The 20,757-nt window shown below is 45.7% G+C and overlaps 1 protein-coding gene across 2 annotated transcripts; it reads right to left on the reverse strand.

Moving 5' to 3' along the window:
• Nucleotides 1-509: 509 nt before the first annotated feature.
• On the reverse strand, nucleotides 510-20,539 carry nckap1 (NCK-associated protein 1). 2 transcript variants are annotated; one of them, XM_061284728.1, is made up of 31 exons: nucleotides 20,210-20,539; nucleotides 12,381-12,491; nucleotides 11,525-11,617; nucleotides 11,401-11,457; nucleotides 11,190-11,332; nucleotides 11,006-11,096; nucleotides 10,238-10,375; nucleotides 10,100-10,148; nucleotides 9,878-10,034; nucleotides 9,726-9,782; nucleotides 9,311-9,407; nucleotides 9,129-9,235; nucleotides 8,918-9,050; nucleotides 8,507-8,588; nucleotides 8,367-8,425; nucleotides 8,145-8,290; nucleotides 7,885-8,017; nucleotides 7,670-7,789; nucleotides 7,338-7,477; nucleotides 7,123-7,254; nucleotides 6,762-6,980; nucleotides 6,512-6,642; nucleotides 6,332-6,429; nucleotides 6,169-6,262; nucleotides 5,904-5,986; nucleotides 5,501-5,581; nucleotides 5,346-5,439; nucleotides 5,166-5,282; nucleotides 2,437-2,546; nucleotides 2,213-2,302; nucleotides 510-2,060 (listed from the first exon to the last, which is right to left on the reverse strand). In XM_061284728.1, exons 1-31 carry the CDS (start codon nucleotides 20,315-20,317, stop codon nucleotides 1,944-1,946), a joined length of 3,387 nt encoding a protein of 1,128 aa, XP_061140712.1. In that variant the 5' UTR covers nucleotides 20,318-20,539; the 3' UTR covers nucleotides 510-1,943. The 2 variants fall into 2 exon arrangements, with proteins under 2 accessions (XP_061140712.1, XP_061140713.1); XM_061284729.1 differs by having other exon boundaries at nucleotides 11,525-11,611; nucleotides 20,210-20,538.
• Nucleotides 20,540-20,757: the final 218 nt, after the last annotated feature.

A 20,757-nucleotide genomic window follows, 5' to 3' on the forward strand; every position in this document is an offset into this window, starting at 1 on the left:
TGTGGCTTTTTTTTTTTTTTTTTTTTACACGCGGGTGCACGTACGCACAGGTATCGAATTCATGGTGCATGTACACAAGACAGGCGGGTGTACCACTACAACATCAGCATTTCTTTTGTTTATATATATATATATATATATATATATATATATATATATATATATATATATATATATATATATGTGTATGTTGTATTTAAATTTGTCATTTTGAGTGTGGTTTTCCAAGAGCTGTGCACATGGTGCCTGTTGGGTGGTGAGTTGGGTAATTTTTTTATCTTCCATGTTATATTTGGAGCAATAATTATATCCTACTGTTGATGAGCACATGAGGTTGACTTTTGATTTCCTATTAAGTAGAGGTAAACGCTCAAGAAAGAGTCCACGGCAACTACTGACGCACCTCGTGTACTGCAGTGAAGTGAGCTAAATTGACATTTTGAAATGACCTTCAAGTGTTTTTGTTGCCCGGGAGACGACCGCAAAGCAAAGAACCAAAGTGCTCAGAGTCCATGCAGACAAATGAAGACATGTCCACTTGTACTTTATTAACCGTGATTGAGAGCAGTCTCTTTTTTTAAACTCCACTATGTTACAGAACGCATGATCCCGATACCCCTTCCCTCCCTATCCCTTTCGCACGCAAACATCAGATGTAGTGTTGTTAGAATGATCGGCAAATTGAAAAAGTAAGAAAACGTAAAAACAGACGAGTTGAGTTCACATCAAAAACTTTTTTTTAAAAAAATAACAACCCACAAAGAGTTCATGTTACCACTAACTAGAAAATAACAAAATCACCATGTTACGAGTGTATGCGTGCGTGTTTTTGCTATGAAATGTCACAAGGCGGCATAATGACCGGGCTGTCCGTGTAATAAATGGAAAATGTCCACAAACAGCAAGCAAACGTTGGCCGCCCTCCTCGAGCAAAAATTAAAAACATCAAGGAAGGAAACCATCCAAATCCATCACCACCACATACAAGCCGTCAATTAGTTTAGTGTCAACGCAATATATATACTGTAAATTTATATATACTATTTATTTATATTTTTTGTCCTCGTATAACAAACAAACAATTGGGTTTGTTTTGTGTTGCCACGCTTATGGTCCCCATCGCATCAGCATGACATAATATTTAAAAAAAAAAAAAAAAAAAACGGAATAAAAAGACAACAAATGTAGACTGATCCCCAACTAATCCAGCTCGTGTTTATGTGTCACATGTTGTTGGTCAGTCAGCCATCATATGTACTTATTTACATCTTATGTGTGTGTCTTTATGTGCTAGCAGTCCAGTCCAGTACAGTGAACCCGCGAACATTTGGCCTTTGGCAAATTTGTGTATTTGCACATTTTTGGTGGGAACTTTAGAAGAACATCGCTATTTTTCCTGCTGCCATCAAGTAGGATGAGGAACTTCATTAAAACAAAACTAACGATTTGCCGCCATTTTGTGGCATTTGGGTGCCAAAGAACTTTGTTCAAGACGGTTGAGGTGCCGCTTTTTAGACAAAAATAGTGTTATGTGGTTGTTGTGGAAGCTCTATAAGCAATTCTTAATTCTTGGACAAAGGGAGAAGTCAAAGCACTGTTGTAAAAGGAGTGATTTGGCGGTATCTTGTGGCATTTCCAAACAGTTCTAAACCTTCACTGCTTGCTGCCACTAGTGAATATCTGTAAGAAATTGACCCCACACACACAGGAAAATGTACAACTTCCTATAGATGCGCCATATCACTACTTTGACATTAGACAGAGGTTTAGTGCTATGGTGTGTGTGTGTGTGTTTGTGTAGTTCAAGGTGAGGTTCCTACCGGTAGCATACGTGGATTTGCAGGTGGCAGAGAAGCGCAAGAACAGTGTCGTGTATGGAGGTCTCTGACATTTGCTGAGGAAGCAGACGGCCAGAGTGGCTGGCTGGATGCGCGTGTGCGTGTTTATGCGTTGGCGCTGATGCTCTGCTTGTACACAGCGTGGTAGGCGTTACGCAGGAGCACGTAAGGGAAGCAGGATTCCAGCAAGTCCATGGTCAGGAAGGGTGACTCCTGCACAATCTGACACAACAACACACATCAGCAAAACAAAAAGCGAGTATTTTGTGGTTGGTCACTTTTCGACTGCTAATTGATTTGATCCTAAATGTTCAAGTGGATCAATCAAAGGGCATTTCATCGCGCGACGTCATTGAACACAGACTAAATCTCACCATGTCCAGCAGCAGGTAAACCGACTCTCTGTTACGCGTCGTCATCTTGTCCGTCTCCTGGCCAATCTTCAGAAGACTGGACGAGGCCAGCTGCAAGCAAACAAACGAACAATAAAAACACACACAGCGGGAGATTGGTGTGAGCCGCAAACGCACAACCACTGGATTTGTCTGCCGTATGGCATGACAAAAACAATAATGTGTAGTAAGATGAAGCTTCTTACAGCCAGGAACTCTTTGAGGCGGTCCTCGATGCTTCCTTTGTGGATGGTGAAGAGTGCGGCGGCGATCTGGTTGATGGCTTTAGCCAGGCAGTGGATATTGTTACAGTGGCCTGCAGGGGGCAGCAAAGACACGCTTAGGAGAGCCTAGGTCAGGGGTGGGCAAACTACGGCCCGCGGGCCACATCCGGCCCACGGGACCGTTTAATCCGGCCCGCCAACCCTGAACAAATTGTATTATTAAACTTTTTTTTTTTTTGGTCATTTTGCCTGCAATGACTGCGTTTTCCCAGTAGATGGCGAAGCGCTCGCCTGCGCATTTACTACCGGAAGCCGTGTCAGAAAGCTCGGTGCACACTCACAAGTGCGTGTACGTACTCAGTAGTACGGACTTGGCGCACTCTCGCTCTATTCGTATCAGTCCCGAATTTAGAGCGTGGGCTTTGACGACAGCGTTCTTATAATTCGCGCGCTGAGCTTTCAGATGCAGTTTTGCGCTAAAGCCACCCACAAACCTTCCCCTGGAATCCTTCCATTAAAATGAGTGGCCCGAAAAAAAGAAGTGAGTGCCGAATGTTAAAAAAGAGTGGCCAATTTGGCTCGACGTACGCGACGTGACGTTCAGCCACATGAACGTCAACATCAACCCGTCACAGATCAAGGTAAACAGACCAACACCTCGGATCTCGCCTAAGAATTGCCACAACAAATTTTACTCCAGACTATGACGCACTAGCAAAAAAGGGAGACCAACAACACTGTTCCCACTGAAAATGAACGGGAGGCTCTCAGGTTTATTGTAAAAAAATGCATTTTGAATATGATTTGTACACATAGCAGGGATTGAAACTAGCGACCATTCTCATTTTCAAACAATGCAGGATGCTCAAGGACATTGATGCACCACCTATTTGCGACTAATCTTAACCTGTAAAGTTCTTAAGGCTTACTTTAAGCAAGTGTTTCCCGTTTCCTCACCTCTGTTACCAGGTGTTTGCGAGTTAAAACTCTGCTCTGATTTTCAGATACCCCTCACCGTGTTGCTGTTTTGATTACTTTATTTGGATGTATGCTTTCACCGATTTTTCAAGATGATATATTTGGTCAGAATGTTTGCCGTTTGATGTGATCCCATAAGATAAACATCTTTCATTAATCTGACCTGCAGGCACTGAAGTGATGGAGATTGTTATTCATAATAACAGTGTCGTATTTTATGAGAATCACTGATAGCAGTTTTTTAGTGAATTATTATTTTTTTAATGCTGTTAATAAATGCATTTGTTTTCAAAAAACTTGTTTGGAATATCCATGCTTTACTACCTACTAAAGGCCAAGATCTTTTATGCAATGACCTTTACAGGTCGCTTATATGACTTCACACAACGCCTACGTCCATCTGCTCCTGGTCCGGCCCTCCGGTCCAAATTTAGAACCCAGTTCGGCCCGCGAGTCAAAAAGTTTGCCCACCCCTGGCCTAGGTCCTCTCTTTCATCAGTGGCAAGACGTGGAGGGGAAAATATGGTCGGTCCACCAAGGGTTTAAAACATTATTTAGTGTCGTGCCAAATGGCTATTTGGTTCAACGCCCCCCCACCCCCAAAAAACGCGTTGAGTTAAAATGTAATTATTCATTTTCCAAGCCACTTATCCTTACACTCTTAAAACTGCCTGGTTATGAATTGGATCGACACAGGAACTTGTTTTGCAAAGAAACAAGCTAGTTTCGTCCAACCCAAAAAGTTGTGGACAAAACAACCCATGAAGTTGGGTCAAATTGACGCAACATCCTGGCTTGGTTCAATTTTTTAACCCTAAGTGGGTTGTTTTTAATCCAGCATTTTTCAAACAATAATAAAATAAAAATGATAAAATAATACAGAAACCCTGTATGAATTAATTTCTCAACCATGTGATCTGTCAGTTGATTGATTTATTGAAAATAAACCTGATTCCTTTTAGACAGGAAAAGCTGGAGGTCATTCAAGGATTTGCGCCCAAGCTAAAGGGAGATCTCAATACACAATGATTGTGTGTGATATGGAGAGACATTTCCGACACGCGACGCCCGCACACTAACAATAGAGCCCATTACCAGTCATTATCCTCTTCCAACGGCCCTTATTAACAATGGCGCCTTTCATTTCAAGGTTGTTAGTGCTGCTGCCTTTCAATGAGTCTATCAAGAGGCTCTCATGCTGAAGAACCAACTTTATCCAGTGCAGCCTTTTTGCAATAATCACCTTTAATTAGCGCCAGCGAGTGGAGTGACCTCAGCGTGGAGGTAAGCGGCGTAATGAAGCAATCGCGGCCCCCGCTTCGCAGGCCTCGTGCCACTGGAGCAGTAAATGACATTTGCCGATGCGGCTTCTGCCGCAGTCGCAACACGGCGATATCTCGCTCTTCTTTTTGGGACAACACACGACAGGGACGTCCTTGAATATTTTCTTCCGCTCAGAAGCTGCCTTCACTTGAGTGCTATTTTTTTAATCAAATCGGGAAAAGTCGAGTACACTTCTGACGCCACACAAATTGGCAACAACACATCATTTTGTCTCGCACGACTGATACTTGTATCCTATACGTTTGATATTTTCATCTAATTTAATGAACATCCATTTTCTTTAACTGTAGATACTTGAAGACAGGCAAAAATCGTATTTGGGATCGAGTGATGTTAAAAAGTAAATTGTGATTATGTTGGTGGCCCGATTGGCCGGCCATCGCGTGTACCTTCAATGGCGGGGCTGTACTGTGACATCACATTGCTGGCCAGCGTAGGCAGGGAAACTGCCACAAACACCATCAGCAGACACGCAATCTTGTACTCCTCCTCTGGGCTGATGTTGTCTACAATAGTAGAAATGGTTTAGGGCGAGCCCGCATGGCTCTTTCAAAGTGCGTGCCTCTTACCACTCTTTTGCGAAGACAGCGCCACCACCAGGGCCGGGTCGATCTCGCAGGGCAAACCCGCGGCGGAAGATAGCTCATAGACATTCATGGCCACCTGAATAGGGAGAAAAATGTTGCGGCACAAACTCGAACCAAGCTCTTGGTGGCGGGTATACCTTCATGTCTGTCTCTCTGGGAATGTGGTCCTTGAAATCCTCCACCGAGCTGACCAAGAAGGGAATGTGGCATGATAACACCTGTGGAGGAGAACTATTAGAGGCACTTGAGCAGCACTTAACCATCCTCATCATAAAAGCTTGGATGTAGATAAACATTATAACAGAATTTCTGTGGCTGGTAGCAGGTACGAGAATGTGTGTTGCAAGGAAAGATCGAGTGAATGATGAAGGAAAAAAAGCTGTGTCAAGGTCACTGTTTGTGTCCCACAAAAAGCTGGTGTGCTCTGCTTTTTGCTCAGAAACCAAGTCATGTTTAGCGTTTCATTGCTGCTGCAGAATGTCAGCTAGCATGACAAAGTTATTGTGCCAGTGAGTGTGTGCAGATTTTTGTCTTTCTTACATCTCTCAGTGCTTCCTGGGCCAAGGAGCGGAATGACAAGATGACTCCGATGATAGTCATCCTCTTTAGGACGCTGTCCACGGCTACAAAAAAAGTCACATGGCGCAATGACAAACAAGCAAACGTTTTGAAAATGCCATTGTCATCTGCTTTTTCTATAAAGAGAGCTTGCTTGTGATTGCTTGAAATCAGATTAGAGTTAAAAAAATGCCCCAAACAGTCAAATGCCTCCTTGATGGGGAAGAATGAAGAAAGCGATGCCTACAAGTAAGCTTCTTGAAGAGCGCCGCCATGTGGTCGGGTTTGTCAAAGCTGGTCCTCATCTGGGTCAACACGTCCATATTCTCCATCACCAGTTTCTGCACGCACAAACACACGTTGATGGCTCACCCAATGCTCGGGATGGTGAGGCCGCGCGGTGCTCCTACCTTGAGCTCGGCCACCTGCGAGGAGATGTGCCACATAAGGCTCTCGCTGAGGAACTTCATGCCGTATGGCCCCAGAAGCTCAGACAGGGAGCGCATCTCTGGCAGGGAGCACAAGGACAGTCGCTGATTGTCTTTTTATTTTTTTACCTTTTAGCGGAGAGGACGCGTGGGCGAGAGTACCTGAGATGTCAGAGTATTCTTCAGCGTTGAAGGTCAGCTCGTTCTCTGTGGGGAGATTGACAAAGGCCTTCATGGCGGGAAAGTATGCGATGTGTCCGTTGCTGACCTGCCGGAGCAACGTCTCCAGGTACCTACGTCACAGTTTGAACACTGGCATTAAAGTCAGTCAGTGGCCGTGACAACACCATAAATTTATGTTGTGTCAAGAGCAGGCGCCGCCGTCATCATGGGGCAACAGCGAGAGCCGCACCAGTTGGTGTACAGGCTGGTGATGGTGGGCTCGCCGTGGCTGTCCAGGTGCTGCGTCTGCTGCAGCAGGACGTTGTTGAAGACCCGCGTGATGTCGATGGTGACGTAGTTCTCGATGGACTGCAGCACCGTCATGTAGGCCCGCACACTGGTCAGCAGCTCACTGGGCTTGGCGATCTCCTGAGTGGCCTGGTTGTACATGGTCATGCCCACGATGGACCTGCAAACAGTTGATTCAGGTCACATGTGCCGCCTGGGACTTTCTTCTTTGCCGTCGGGTTTCAATCAAGTCCCACTTCAACTCAAGCAATTCATGTCTAATTCCGTTTGACGCCCCTCCCACGCCTGTGGTAGATCCTTACTTGGTAAAGCGGATCTCCAGATGGGAGGTGAGGTACTCTCTCGGCGTGAAGGTGTGCTCCCACACCGCCAAGTTCGGAACGTAGTTGATGGAGAAGCAGAGTTCCGAGAGCGCCGTGTGCAATTTGTCCAGACTGGAGAAGGAGGAAGAGCACAATGCAGGTTAGGAAGCATGAAAGCCTCCGGCGCCATTGCGGGCGGCTGATTGGGGGTTTACTTGGTGACCAGTAGTCGGGTCTTCCTCATGCTCTCCACTCCGGGTTTCTCTCGTTCCGGCTCGCCCTTTTTCCCCGTGGCCTTTTTGCTCTTTTTGTTAACGGCCTGGCTGATGGTCTTTGCGCAGTGTTTGGGAAGCAGCTGCGGGCAAAGGGGAAAAACTAACAGAGGGTCGGTCCAACAGATGGCACACGATCACCGGGTCGAGCGCGACGATTTGATTTGGCATTGCATGTCAACTTAATGACAAAAGAAGACCAATCGTCCATCACGTGACGGAACTGAAGCGGAATGATTCTGTAGGTCGGCGAAAATGAACGATGGCCTTCCTACCTGGTCGCTGAGGGTGCACTGCTCAGTGCAGATATCTGTGATGAGGTTTCGCGCTTGTTTGGCCATCTCATCTAGAAACATGTTGCACAGCGACAGGCTGCGGTCCCCTATGTGGTGCCGCTGCAGGGAGAGGGAGCATATAGCATGACGGGGGGAGATGCAAAACGCCACACTCAGCATATTGCGATCGTGTGTGCGTGCCTGCGCTCGCTCACCTCCTCGGGACAAAGCTCGTGAGTGCAGGACATGAAGTGTGTGCAAAGCAGAGGGAAGCAAATGGAGTGGCGGCTCTGCGATGGAAGCTCCAAGCACTGCTGGAACATCTTCTCAAACGCACGACTGTAGAAACTGCACGCCCCCGCGCGCACCGATTTAAAATCATGGACGAAACAGAAAAAAGGGGGTGGTGGTGGTGGCGTCATGCCTCGTAGTGTAACAGTAGTCACGGACCCACCGGGTGCCTGTTCGAGCTTACCAGAATATGGAGAGGTCAGAGGTCTCCACCAGCATCTCCACAAGCGAGTCTACCATTTTAGTGTGGAAGATGATAGTGTTCATCATTTTGCCCAGCTCTTTGTGGTCGGCGATACCGAGACTGGCCTTGGACACGCTGGTGTAAGCCTGCGTAGGGCAAACATGGTTCACAAAAGCAGCCACGACTGTATTCAGACAATGAGAGAGAGGAGCGCTTTCAGACCTGCAGTCGAAACCAGTCGAGCCTCATGCCTCTGAAGTCAAACACCTCGCCGTCCTCAACTGCAAAACGCAATTGACGGCGTCCGTCAGTTCTCGGCAAAAGATGGCACGTTCCGCCATGGGCGCTTCCGTGGAACTTACCTTGTTTGACACTGAGTGAGGTCATCGTGTTGACGAAAGACGACATGATAATGGACTCATCCTCCGGACACACGGACAAGTTCTGGCGGACAAAACACACGAGTCCGGTTACAACTGGAGTGACCGATTCAGTTCAACCGTTGAGTCAACGGCCAAAAGAGAGTCGAGCACAAATACAAATTGAAAGAATCACACAAAATTACATTATGCTTAAATGTAGCAAAATAAAAAGAATCAATTAAAAATACTTTGAAATAATAACTCAATGAAATTAAGTGTCTGAAATCTGTCTTGACTTTTCAAAAGTGAAATACAGCCAAAATGTAGCCATGGATTGAAAAACTGGAATGCCACCTTTTGAACAGTTTGAACGCAAATGTGCCATGACTGCGGCACTTTTGTAAAAATCACCTGCACCAGCTCGTTGAGTACAACGGCGTCAAAGCCGGACAAGTACTGCACGTAGTAACGCTGCATGACAGGGCCGTACTTCCTCACGTGGGCTCGCAGCTCCTCCATGTAGAAGATGAGCTCCGCAATGTGTCTGGCGCACAAAGTGCAAAATTCATCAGGTCAGTGCGGACGCGCGTGCGCAGGCCAGACCTTTAGAGCGCGTGCGTACTTGTCGATGAAATCATCCGTGCTTTTCTTCTGGATGTTGTCGGCGTGCCGGAGCAACCAGATGATCTCGTCTCGGGCGAACGACAATGCCATGAAGACAAATAAGGCCTAAATGGAAAGCGTAGACGTCGGTCAACACCTTTTCAAAGCGCATGCGTGTTGAAAATTGTTTCACGGTGCCACCTTTGGACCCAGCAGGCCCGGCTGGTCCGCCAAAACGGTGGCCAGCTCCTTGAGGGCGGACCGAAGGAACTTGCGGCGCTCTCGGTGCATGGAGCCTCTGTGGAGTTGGGCAGACAGAAGGAGGAAGTCAGCGTTGACACTTTGAGGACAATCCTCGCCAGACACCAAAGTGAGGAAGTGACAGCCACGGCGGCAAGAACCAGAACAACCATCAAAGTGGATTAAGTACAGAGGATGAAATGTGGGCAAGCCAAAGAGGGGGGGAAAAAGGAAGGCGAGACGTCTGAGTCGGAATCCCCGAAGGAGATGAGATGAGCGGGTCGCAAGCGCATAAAAGGAAAACAAGAAATCAGTTTGGCAAGTCGACGATGCGACGGCAGCCGGGGATGGAGCACGCTCGCTCGCTCGTACGTACGCGTGAGACAGGGCCTGTTCCTTGCACTCTCTGATGTCATTGATGCGCTTGTTGTACCTGGAAAACACAGACGGGGGGGGCGACGCGCTTTGCTCAATGGATGCTGGAAAAAAGGATTGTATTTGAGATTTTCTTTTCAAACTCATTTGTACCCTCGGATGTTGACAAAAAGGTCCTCGGCGGCCTTGTGGATGTGGAAGACTTCGTCCCTGAAGAGGCAAAGACAGGTGGAACTCTGCAGCGCCAGCTTCCACAGCGACAACGCTCCCGCGTCGCTGTTCAGCACCGCGTGACACAGAATGAAACCGACTGGAAACAAGAAAGTCAATCAGAAAGCTCCGTCGGGCGCACAGACACCTCGCTTCGCCACTCACAAACTATCCACTTCTCCATCGCGTCCAGGGACAAGTATTCGCAGGGCATCTGCAGAGAGCCAGAGACAAAGACTTTGAGTTGATCTGGTCATGTCACGAACTCGTTAGCGAGGAAGGTGACGGCAAGTCGCCACTCACGGTATCTGACTGTGCGGGGTTGAGCATGGTGGACGGAGCCGAGATGAGCGAGAGTAGCTGGGCGTTCCTCCACTGGTCGGCGGAAAGATTCCTTCTGGGGTAGACCATCTGAAGGCTGGTCAAAGCGTCGGACAGAGACTGCGCAAAAAGGCATATTCTCATTAGTGTGCAGATGTATGCATGTATGTTTGCCCGTTTGTGAGGCGGCTTGCCGTCTCGTGCGTCCGCCTTCCACGAGCGGCAACGTGCTGTAAATGCTGAGCGACCTGCATTCAGGCGTACGTTGTCAATACAAGTCGCCGTGTTTTGCTTTCCGTACAATGCGAGCGAATGAATTGCTAGCGTCTGCGTTAGCCCACACGCGATGCACTTATGGTTTGAAGAATCCCCTTTGCGTTGTGGATCTTGTTTTCCTTCAAGTACTATTTGACCAGAAAAGCAAAGTGTTGTGTCTTTTTTTGAAAAATATTTGATGGGGGGAAAAAACATTGATCACAATTGCATGTGGAAATGACATTATTGGCATTTGATATGGGCCAGTTCTCCAAAGCAAGTCCCTGCACTTGTACTCAATCTGGCGCTTCCTGACTGTAGCATTGATTGAACGCAATTGACTGATTGGGTCGAAAAACACCTTTGATTACCTCTTAGCTGTTTATCTTTAACAGGTACAGAAGGGCTCACTATGTTATATCTCTTTTTTTTTCAGGCCCATAGCTCTGCTCCGACTGCAAACATGCTAACGTGCAATGAGCATCGATGGACTACCTTCCCGTGGGGGACAAATTCTTCCATCAGCTTCTTCAGAGGGTTCTCATAATCCACAATCATCTGGCCGAGCCTGGGGTACTCGCGGTCACTGCGACACACAAACACAAACGCAGAGACACAGGCATACACATCAGAAGTCACCTGACTCAGCAGGCGTAAAGTCTGTGTGCGTTTTGCTCACCTGGCGCCGTGCGTCATCTCATGAGCGTAGTTGTACAGGCCGATGATGGCTTTCCTCTCCTCGATGCGTGACAGTATGATCATGAGTGTCGTGTACGTCACCGCCAGGTCTAGGTAGTTCTTGGTCAGGTCAAAGTTCACCGTCTTGACAGCAAACAAAACGGTCCCGTCACGCACCACAAACAACAAACCCTCGTGACGAGCGAGCTTACAATGTCAAAGAAGACTTGGCAGGCATCAATGGTGTTGAGCAGCTCACACACGTGGTCCTGTTGATGCACACAAAACGTTGGTGAAACACCTTCTTCTCAAAATGTCACCAGTAGCACTTCTAACCTTAAATTCCATGACATCCACAAAGGTGAAGTAGTAGAGAGCCAAGTTCTTCAGGATCTCCGACTTCTCCTTCTGCAGCTGAGCCAACTGTTGCTGTGACATCACAAAAGAGTCTTGACATTACAACGGCAAACTACAATGCAGACCACTACTCATTTTAGTTGGGGGCGGGGCTCATTTCCTAGTAAGCAAACCTGGTGAATGTAAAGAGCTTTTAAAATGCACACTTTGATAGGGACATCAACAGTAAGTCAGGTCAATTAGCCTGCTGGTACGCGCGCTGTAACGCGGCTGGTAGACGCACTAGACTCCGGAACATAAAAAATATAGAATGTGGCCAGCCGAGCAAAACAAACAAACAAAAAAATAGCCTCAACGTGTGCAAAGAAACCATTGCAGTGTTACAAAACTCAAATGAAATACACAAACTTACCAAAAAGCACAAGTCCGGAATAAGCCAGGATTAGCATGCAAAACAAATACACACACAAACAGAAAAGAACATAAGAGACCATTTGTGCACATTTATAATATTAAATCAAGCTGTTAGCCAAAAACATGCCGCAAGCTAATGAAACATTTGGCGTCATGACTCTACGCACACGCAGAAACACACACACATACGCACACACACGCACACAGTTTTTGTTTTACTCGTGCACTTCAGAGTAAATGTCGCATTTCCATCCCAACACGGGTTTTGTGACTCCTTCACACACCAAACAACAACAACCATAAAACGTTTTCTAGTGGCGATCTTCTCCAAAGATCCGGACTGACGACTTCGGAGATAATAACAGTTTGACATAATACCCATTTCAGGATCCATATCCAATCAAGCTGCAAGCCCACTCACGTTGTTGTTGCGCGTCTCCACCGCAGGAAACTTCCTGACGATGAACTTCACGGCAGACTCCAGGTTCTTGTCCACCAGGTAGGAGGGCTTGGCCTTGGGGTCTCCGCATGCCTATAGAGAAGACACACGAGTTGACGAGTTGTAGAAGCAAAAAATAATGCCTGGAGAAAAAAAAAAGACCATGCTAGTAGCCGGCTTCCTCAAAAAGTGGTTGAGTACCCACTTTGCAAAAGTGGAAAGTCCATCTGTGCTTTTCATGTTTCAAATTTACGGCACCACTTTCCCACCACTGCAGTTACAACTTGAAAAGAGCCTCATTATTCAAGAAGTCACGACATTTCAATGGGAAAAATTTGATGTCAAAATGAACTAAATGTGGATTTTCATGATTTTAGTTAACCTCCTTAGCTGATTAGTCTCCACACCAACAGGTGGCGCTGTGTGTGATGGTAGTCAGCGAGAAGACGTCTGAGTGGCGGGAAGCGACGGAGCTCATGCATCATGGTGGCGTAGTTGTGAATGGTGAGGAAGCTGCAGTTCATGCATGTGCCATCCACTGAAAACTTCCTTGACTGAGTAGTAGTAATGAGAGTCATAGTGGTTGCCATAGTAGCTAGATTGTGCTACATTAATGCCAAAATAATACATTACTTCAAGCGGCATAACGATACACAACTTAACACCCACAGTAAATCCTGAAATTTTTTCCGTATTCAAGATCCAAGCACCAAACACTGATTCACCGTTGCAAAACATAAGCGCAAGCCAACCCAACAAGAGACGAGCTTTTAAAATGGGACACTTCAAGTCTACTTGACCACAGCACAAGTGAAATTATTCTCAAGGCCACACTGCGTCGCTGATATACAACCACCTAAACGCCGTGCCAATGTCATATCAAATTAAAAAGTGAGGGCGCCGAGTAAACTGCTCTCCTTTCTCTGTTCCAATGATTTCGCAATGCTCCGACGGTCGATTTGGTTGAAGTCCAATTTGACGACACGTATGTGTTTTGGATGCAATGTCGCGGCACGGGAGCTTCTCACATGCGTTTAGAGTCGACGGCGTGGACGTTCCGCATTTGCTGAGGCTCAGAGTCACGGTTGTGCAGTGGGGTGTTAGAACATGCAAGAGCTTTAAACGCTCAACCGAGGAACACCTTCATGTCTGCAGCTAACAAGTTTGTAGTTGATTTTACGTCAAGTGGACTCAACTACGACTGCAGGATTTTGCTGACATGAAGCGCCACAGAGCAGAAAGCTGCCTGGCTGAATGAATGAAGGGAGGATGGATGGATGGATGGATGGATGGATGGATGGATGGGTGGATGAATGGAGGAAAGGTAGGAGGGAGGGAGGGAGGGAGGGAGGGAGGGTAACAGCGCAGCCAATGGAAGGACGGCATGACAATGACTGGGCGTAGTGGGGGAGGAGTGTGGAAGCGGCTGCCAGGACACCGGAACAGACCGACTTGCCTTCTCCAGCAGCTACCGCCGGCCTTCTGGAAGGGTCGAATTGCGAGCGTGTCTCAGCTATCATCGGCATTTCAGCTGTTCCGTAAACCGCTTTAGAATTGGTTTGATGTTTTGGTGACATTTTAAGGAAGTGTTGTATTCTTATCCATTTGGGATCCCCAAGCTCGTGCTTGACTGGACTATCTGTGACTTTGAGTATGTATAGCTTCAAGAGGCCTGGTGAGCGATGTGTGTGTCAGGCAACAAAAGTAGATTTGGTTGATGGCTGAATGCTAACCGGCTAACCTTTAGCCAGTCCGCGCAATTATGAGTTCCCAGACGTCAGAAGCGGCCGTAGAAGTATGTTAATTACGAGCATTTTTGTTATGGTTTCTGTGTGTCTGATGTGGATAACTAGAGGGATAGGTTCCACGGGTGGTAGGCTGCATGAAATTAGCTAACATCGATCCATCGATACCTTGCGTTGGAGACCGTTGACGTGCTGTTATGGTATCTGAATTACAGTAGTTGTGCTTTGCAGTAGAGTATTATTGTCACATGGAATTATTCGAGCTGTTTTATTTCATCATATGAACATTAGAAACAAGCTAATTGGCAAAAAGCTGCTTTTATGGGCACTCAAAACGTGTTAGCTTGCTGGCTGAATGCAACAATTACTTTAACGATGTAGTGAAATCATCAAAGTGTAATTGCACAGTGAGAACAATAGCTTTTGTTCATATTGTGTATGATTACAGTCATGGCCTTTGTAAACTATTTACATAATCCAGCAACACTGTTTGGTATTAATCAAGAGAGAAAATGTAACACACAGAATCTAAAAATGGACTCATCAATCTGCATTACACACGGGTTGACTGACTTGCTGTCATTTTACGTTACATTTCCATTAAATGTAACGTAAGCGAATTTGGTTTTTAGAGTGCTTGTGAAGTAGCCCACATTGGTTAATTGAAACATGAAGAAGCGCAGAGGACCAACAGATGAGTGGCCAGTAGGGGAGGAAGGAGAGAAGGGTGGGACCAGGAAGGAGTCAAAGGGTGGGTGAGGTGGATTAAGAGGGAGGTTCATCGGTGGAAGGTGATAAACTTTGCAAACCTTCCAAACTTGTCCTTGCTGCATAGGAGAAGGGGGAAGCATTGGAACAGAGAGAAGAAGAGAAGAAATCAAAACCACCCACACGCACATACGCACACACGCATGCATTGTGTTACACACGTGTTGCTACATTGTTATCCACAGCACATTAAAAAGGCCACATGAGCATGCTGTCGCCGCATAACACTGGCCTAACGCACGCTGACTCGCCGCTGACACACCGAGTAGCATCCCTACCTTCAAACTCAGCGGGGAACTAACACGTCCATTTTGAGTGCCCACCATGGTGGCCGACTAATATGGCCGATACTCCGCGCAAACACAAAGTTAGGCCCGTGTGCTTTCCCCCCACATTTTTTGGGGAAGACTGTTGCCTAGTAACTGGCAGACTGCAATTATTCCTCCGTGGCGACGGCCACTCGGCCGCTGCTAATGTCCTCCTATAGCTTTGGAGCTGCATCAACAATTCCAGAGGCACCCTTCTTCACAAACTCTCTTCAGGGGCTGAAGCTATTTAGTATTTTTACAAAACAAGTTCTGCTTTAGCAAATACAGTACCATGCGCATGTAAGGTGCGATGATTATTTGGGTCCACTCAGGGTCGCCACCCACACATTCAACTTTTGCATCTGTGACTTTGAGCGTGTCTGGCTTTAACAGGAAATCTCGGGCCTGGTGAATGATGTGGGTGAAAGCAAATGAGAGTGTCAAGTTGGCTCGCTGTTTACTGCGTTGTGAGTTGTGGCCAAAAGGGAGCATGATGATACATTCTACCTCGTACAGTTAGGCTACGTGAAATTAGCCAAAGTTACCTTGCGTTGGACATGTAGATGTGCTGTTGTGGTAAGTGCACTTTATCTTGCTTCTTAAGTGTAATAAAAGGTGAAATGTTTGGACATTCACTCTGTCTTTTATGGACTCTTTCTTCTGACTTACAGCATTATGCCAACCTATTTTGACAGAGGAGATTGTAGGACTGCAACAAGTGGGAACATGATCCCAGGAAAATTTTGAGGCAGAGTCTTCAATAACATTAGATGAGAAGAAAGATGAATACCGTATTTTTCGGACTAAAAGTCGCTCCAGAATATAGGTCGCATTAGCCATAAAATGCACAATAACGTGAAAAAAAAACATATATAAGTCGCTCCGGAGTATAAATCGCATTTTGGGGGAAATTATTTCGACAAAATCCAACACCAAGAACAGACATGAACGAGCAACAACAGGTTAAACGATAGGTATGCTAATGTGACAAACACAAACGAAGAGCTGAGAATGGGCCTGACGTAACATTCAGAGTTATTCAAAAAACTATTACTAAATAACACGTTTATAAACCATCTGTGTCACACTAATTCATTAAATCCATCGATCGTCCTTTGTCAACAATGGGTGCGCGCCGCTGACGGCGCTTGCAGTTCAAAACATTCCACAGGCCCATATAACGATATATAAATTAGATATCAAATAACTATTATATAAGCAATATTATCAAACCATCTGTGTCACTCTAAATCATTAAATCCATCGATGAAATTCCTCATCCTTTGTCAACAACGCGCGTGCGCCCTGACGTCAGCCTCGTCGTTATTCCACAGATCTAGTATATAACTATATTGTAGCGTTAACGAAGTACAAGGAAAGACGTGGGTTTGGTAAACGGCTCTTTATTTAACAAAACAAACTTCCAGGCGTGTGGCGGCGTGGACTTCCACCCACGGAGATGGAAGAGAGCTCCATAGAATAGGACCGGGCGTGCGTAAAAGCCATGACCGAGCCCCATCCACCGTCGCCGGACAGCCACCCAGCCGAGCGCTGGCCCCCGACTTCCATCCACGGAGGTGAAAGAGAGCTCCGTAGAGTAGGACCGGGCGTGCGTAAAAGCCATAATAGTTTTTCAAACCTGTGTCACTCCAAATCCTTAAATGCTTACACCTCTTCATCCTCCGTGTCACTTACAAAGCCGCTAATGATGCCGGTAGTACGTGGGGCCCTTCGTCATCCCGTGATCAATCTTTGTCCATTTTGTAAACAACCGCCGCGCCACGCCGCTGACGTCACTTGAAATTCAAATTTCAGTAATCCCTTGCTACATCGCAGTTTCACTTTTTTGGGGGGGGGAATTTTTGAAAAAATTCACAAATAAGTCGCTCCTCATTATAAGTCACCCCCCACCCAAACTATGAAAAAAAACGCAACTTATAGTCAGAAAATTGCGGTAATTGGAGATGCTATTTTGTAGAGACTTTCATCTTTAGTTCTGCCTTACATTTAGAGGATAACTTGTGTGTGATTGTTGCCAGTAAGCCCCCAACTCCCCCTGAGGCCAACAGATCTGCCAGAGGGTGGGCAGGCTCCATATTCCGGAACATTCATGGAAGTACATTTAGTTGATCCCAGAACAGTTGGAAAGTAACAAAGCACACAACACTGGGGTGGTAGTGGTGTAGGGGTGTTGTGGTGGTGGCGGCTCCGTTGCGCAACACAATCCATCACAACAAAAACAACCGCAGCAATTGAAATGTAAAACGTCTGGAAAACATCAAATTGAACTCTAATCACCCTAGAATGACGGCCATTAATTCACCGTTATGTTTATGAATGCCTTTCACAGACAGAACCAAACAACCAATTTTGTAATTTGTGATTTTATTTACCAATAAGGACACTGTTGTAATAATTAATCCAGTGCTCTGCTGTCCAATTTACTTGAAATGGACTGATGGTTAGAAAAACTTTAAGACATTATAAAGGAAAAGCTCAAGCAGTTGAGGGTGAACATGCTGATAATAAAAATAAAATAAAATGGCCATGATGGGAGGGGACCAACAGGACGGCTTCCAACAAAATCAAGTCAGAAGCAATGTAGCTCATTGTGTGGACACACACTTAGCAAGGTCCTCTGTTCTCATTAATGTGACCGTTCCTTGTTGTGCGGCGTGTGAATGGTGGTAAAAGAAAGATCAGTGTGGGCGTTCAGATGGGTCAGTTTGACACACAAAGTGGGCGTAGATGTGATCGACCAAACTGTGGTGGCGATTGTTCACTGGCACACAATCCCTGTAGGTACTTTTAGCAACTTAATAATTATATTGGCTCCTCTTTTGTACAACTTTGGATGATTGACTAACTCTACTCTCACTTTCGGTCATAAACAATACAAGCCGTCACTGGTTGGACTTCTCTTGTCTGCACAAAGTAGCCTTCAAGACCTAACGCCAACTAACAAGTCATGAGGAATACGACCACATCCGGATTATTATTTTTTTTTAAACACAGGGGAGGAGGGCACAACAGTACAACTATGATGACACAACATGGGCTGCCTTCCAACAAATACTCAACAAAGAGCACTTTGCTTACTTTAAAGATTAGAGAATCACACATGCACTCTATCACAAGACCAAGCCATGCAAATATGTCTACTCACCAAACACTTTTATTTAAACTCAGATATAAGAGTCGTACGAGCTTTCATAAGGACAATAATGACTGCTATCTTATGTTTATTCCACTGATTGCAGTAGCAACGTGACATCTTTGTGAAATTCTCAAAAACACCCAAAAAAGAATCAGCACTTCAAACACCTCCATAACCACAACAGCAACAAAATGCTTTCCGCTTCCTAACTCCATACAAAAGCACTTTTCATTTCGGGAGTTTCAATGTGATTTAAGACGTGTAAGCAAGTTTACTGTCCAAAAAGTTGTAAAAAGTACTAAAAGAAGATGTCTTTCTGATTTTGGAGTAACATCTTGGAATGCTTAACTGAGATTTTATTTATTTTTTGCTTTTGCCCATGGCAGTTCTGTAACTACTCAGTGTGTGTATTGTGGTGAGTGAATAAAATACTGTAGTACCCCCACTGTGGTGAGTGAATAAAATACTGTCAAACCCCAACTATTGCTGACGTACAGGACCTACGTATTTTACTGCTCTTTTCACAAAGAAAGTTTCATTTATAAAGTGTTTTCACCAAAACTTGCCAGATAATTGGAGGAGGGATTCCCCAAAGAAAATATGACTAGAAATGGTCGTGGAGATACGTGAAGAGAAATTATCAGTCATTTTGTTTTATCAAGGCCAGATTTTCTACAGGCAATATTGCATAAAAATGCTCCCCATCACGCACAAAAATTCCTCCAGAAGTCATTGTTTGATTTTCAAATATCTTGGTATGCTAAATGCTGTACAGAGGCGAAGATCTACCAGAGTCAAATTCCTTGTTTGGCATGCTCAAACTTGGCAAATAAAATGTTCTATTCCATTCTATTCTTTATGTAGCCATTCCAACCAAACCCAGCATTTTAGGTGAATCTTGTCACGTTGCTATTTAAGAGCTGTTTTTTAATTTTGCATTTGTGTAAGAATCAAATCAACCAAATTGAAGCTTGTAAAACTTTGATTTTTTGATACAACTCTTGTATTGGATCTCATTGGAGGTTGCATAAAATCATGACAGACGGAAAAGAAATTGTTTATTGTAAAAAAGTGTAAAATATGTTTGTTTGTTTGTTATTAAGGTGGATTTGTGTGAATTTACACTTGCCTCAAAGGGTCATTTTGTAATTTTGTTACAAAAACAAAAAGTATGTTTAATTGCTACATTAATGTGAGCGCTCAACACTGTTAAGCTCTATTGACAGCGGGCAGCCTGACAGGCTGCGGCCGCGCTTGAGCTCTCCCTTCAGGCTTGTTGCCATCGTGAGTTAGGCGGATCCCGGCTCGTTAGTTTAGCCTAGCCTAGCTTAGCCGACACCCTCCGCCATTAACTCAATAACAAGCGAAGCGACGCTAGCTCGGCACTAGGCCCCGACGGTTGTAGTTAGAAGCCCGGGCGTGGCTATTCAGTCATCTCCGTCGTCGCTCTTTATCTGACTGATTACACAATGTATACATGAACGCCCATGCCGAATAAACGCCTCAAATCCGCCGTGAATTCCCCTTTGGGTGCAAGGGGCCAACATTACCGCAAGCTAACGCTGTTAGCCGTAACCGTGCCCATCGTCAGCCTCCATCATAGCAAATTGGGGCCAATTCTCCGTTATGAGCGAATCCACAACGCTTATTATATGGAAAAAGACGAAAGGTTGCCATATATGTCGAGATTTTCCGTACAATGCCAACTAATAAACCATTCATACACTGACGTGCGTCAATACGTGCGACACCGGCTTTTGGGTACACATGTTCGTCTACGTTCAAGCTTGCCCGTGTGCTTAGTGTGTGCATTTAATATGTGAGCGTGCGAACCTTTTTGATATTGTAAACACGGGTCAGCATCCCGATGCCTCTGTCGTTGAGGATGGTGAGTTTTTCGGCCAGCTTCTGCTGGCTGGGCTGGATTACTCCCCGAGACATCTTGGAGCGCCTCGATCTCCACAAATCAGTCGAGAAATGGGAAAAAAAACACGTATATAAAATCACAAATGTCCACACTCTCGGCTAGTCTGTTGGTGGCGTTTGTGTAGGAATTAGATTTGGGCCATGATCAAATAGCCGAGGACAGCAGCAGCTTCCTGTACTCCACCCACCGTCGCTCTAGCCGCTCGCCGTGTTTTTTTTTTTTTCTCGGTCACTGGGATGAGATGGGATGAGAGGAGGCGTCCTCGTTTCCACATCGTGAGGCGTTCACGGTCAGCGCACCTCGAATTCGCGTCACGACTTGCATAGGGAAGACTGCCAATGTTTCCCCACTTTTGCTCGTCTATATTTCGGCATTGTTGAATTCTACGGGTTTTAGTGTTGATAACTAAACGTATAGAGAGACTATGCAAAAATGGCAGAAGGCGAAAGCTACT

Source organism: Syngnathus typhle, linkage group LG8, assembly GCF_033458585.1.
Source record: "Syngnathus typhle isolate RoL2023-S1 ecotype Sweden linkage group LG8, RoL_Styp_1.0, whole genome shotgun sequence".
NCBI classification, from domain to species: domain Eukaryota; kingdom Metazoa; phylum Chordata; class Actinopteri; order Syngnathiformes; family Syngnathidae; genus Syngnathus; species Syngnathus typhle.

Coding starts and splice junctions, on each gene's coding strand:
- nckap1 (XM_061284728.1), bottom strand. CDS start 20,317: ATGTCTCGGGGAGTAATCCAGCCCAGCCAGCAGAAGCTGGCCGAAAAA. Junction 9,236..9,310: donor CGGGCCTGCTGGGTCCAAAG/GTGGCACCGTGA, acceptor CTTTCCATTTAG/GCCTTATTTGTCTTCATGGC. Junction 2,547..5,165: donor GTACAGCCCCGCCATTGAAG/GTACACGCGATG, acceptor TGCCCCCTGCAG/GCCACTGTAACAATATCCAC.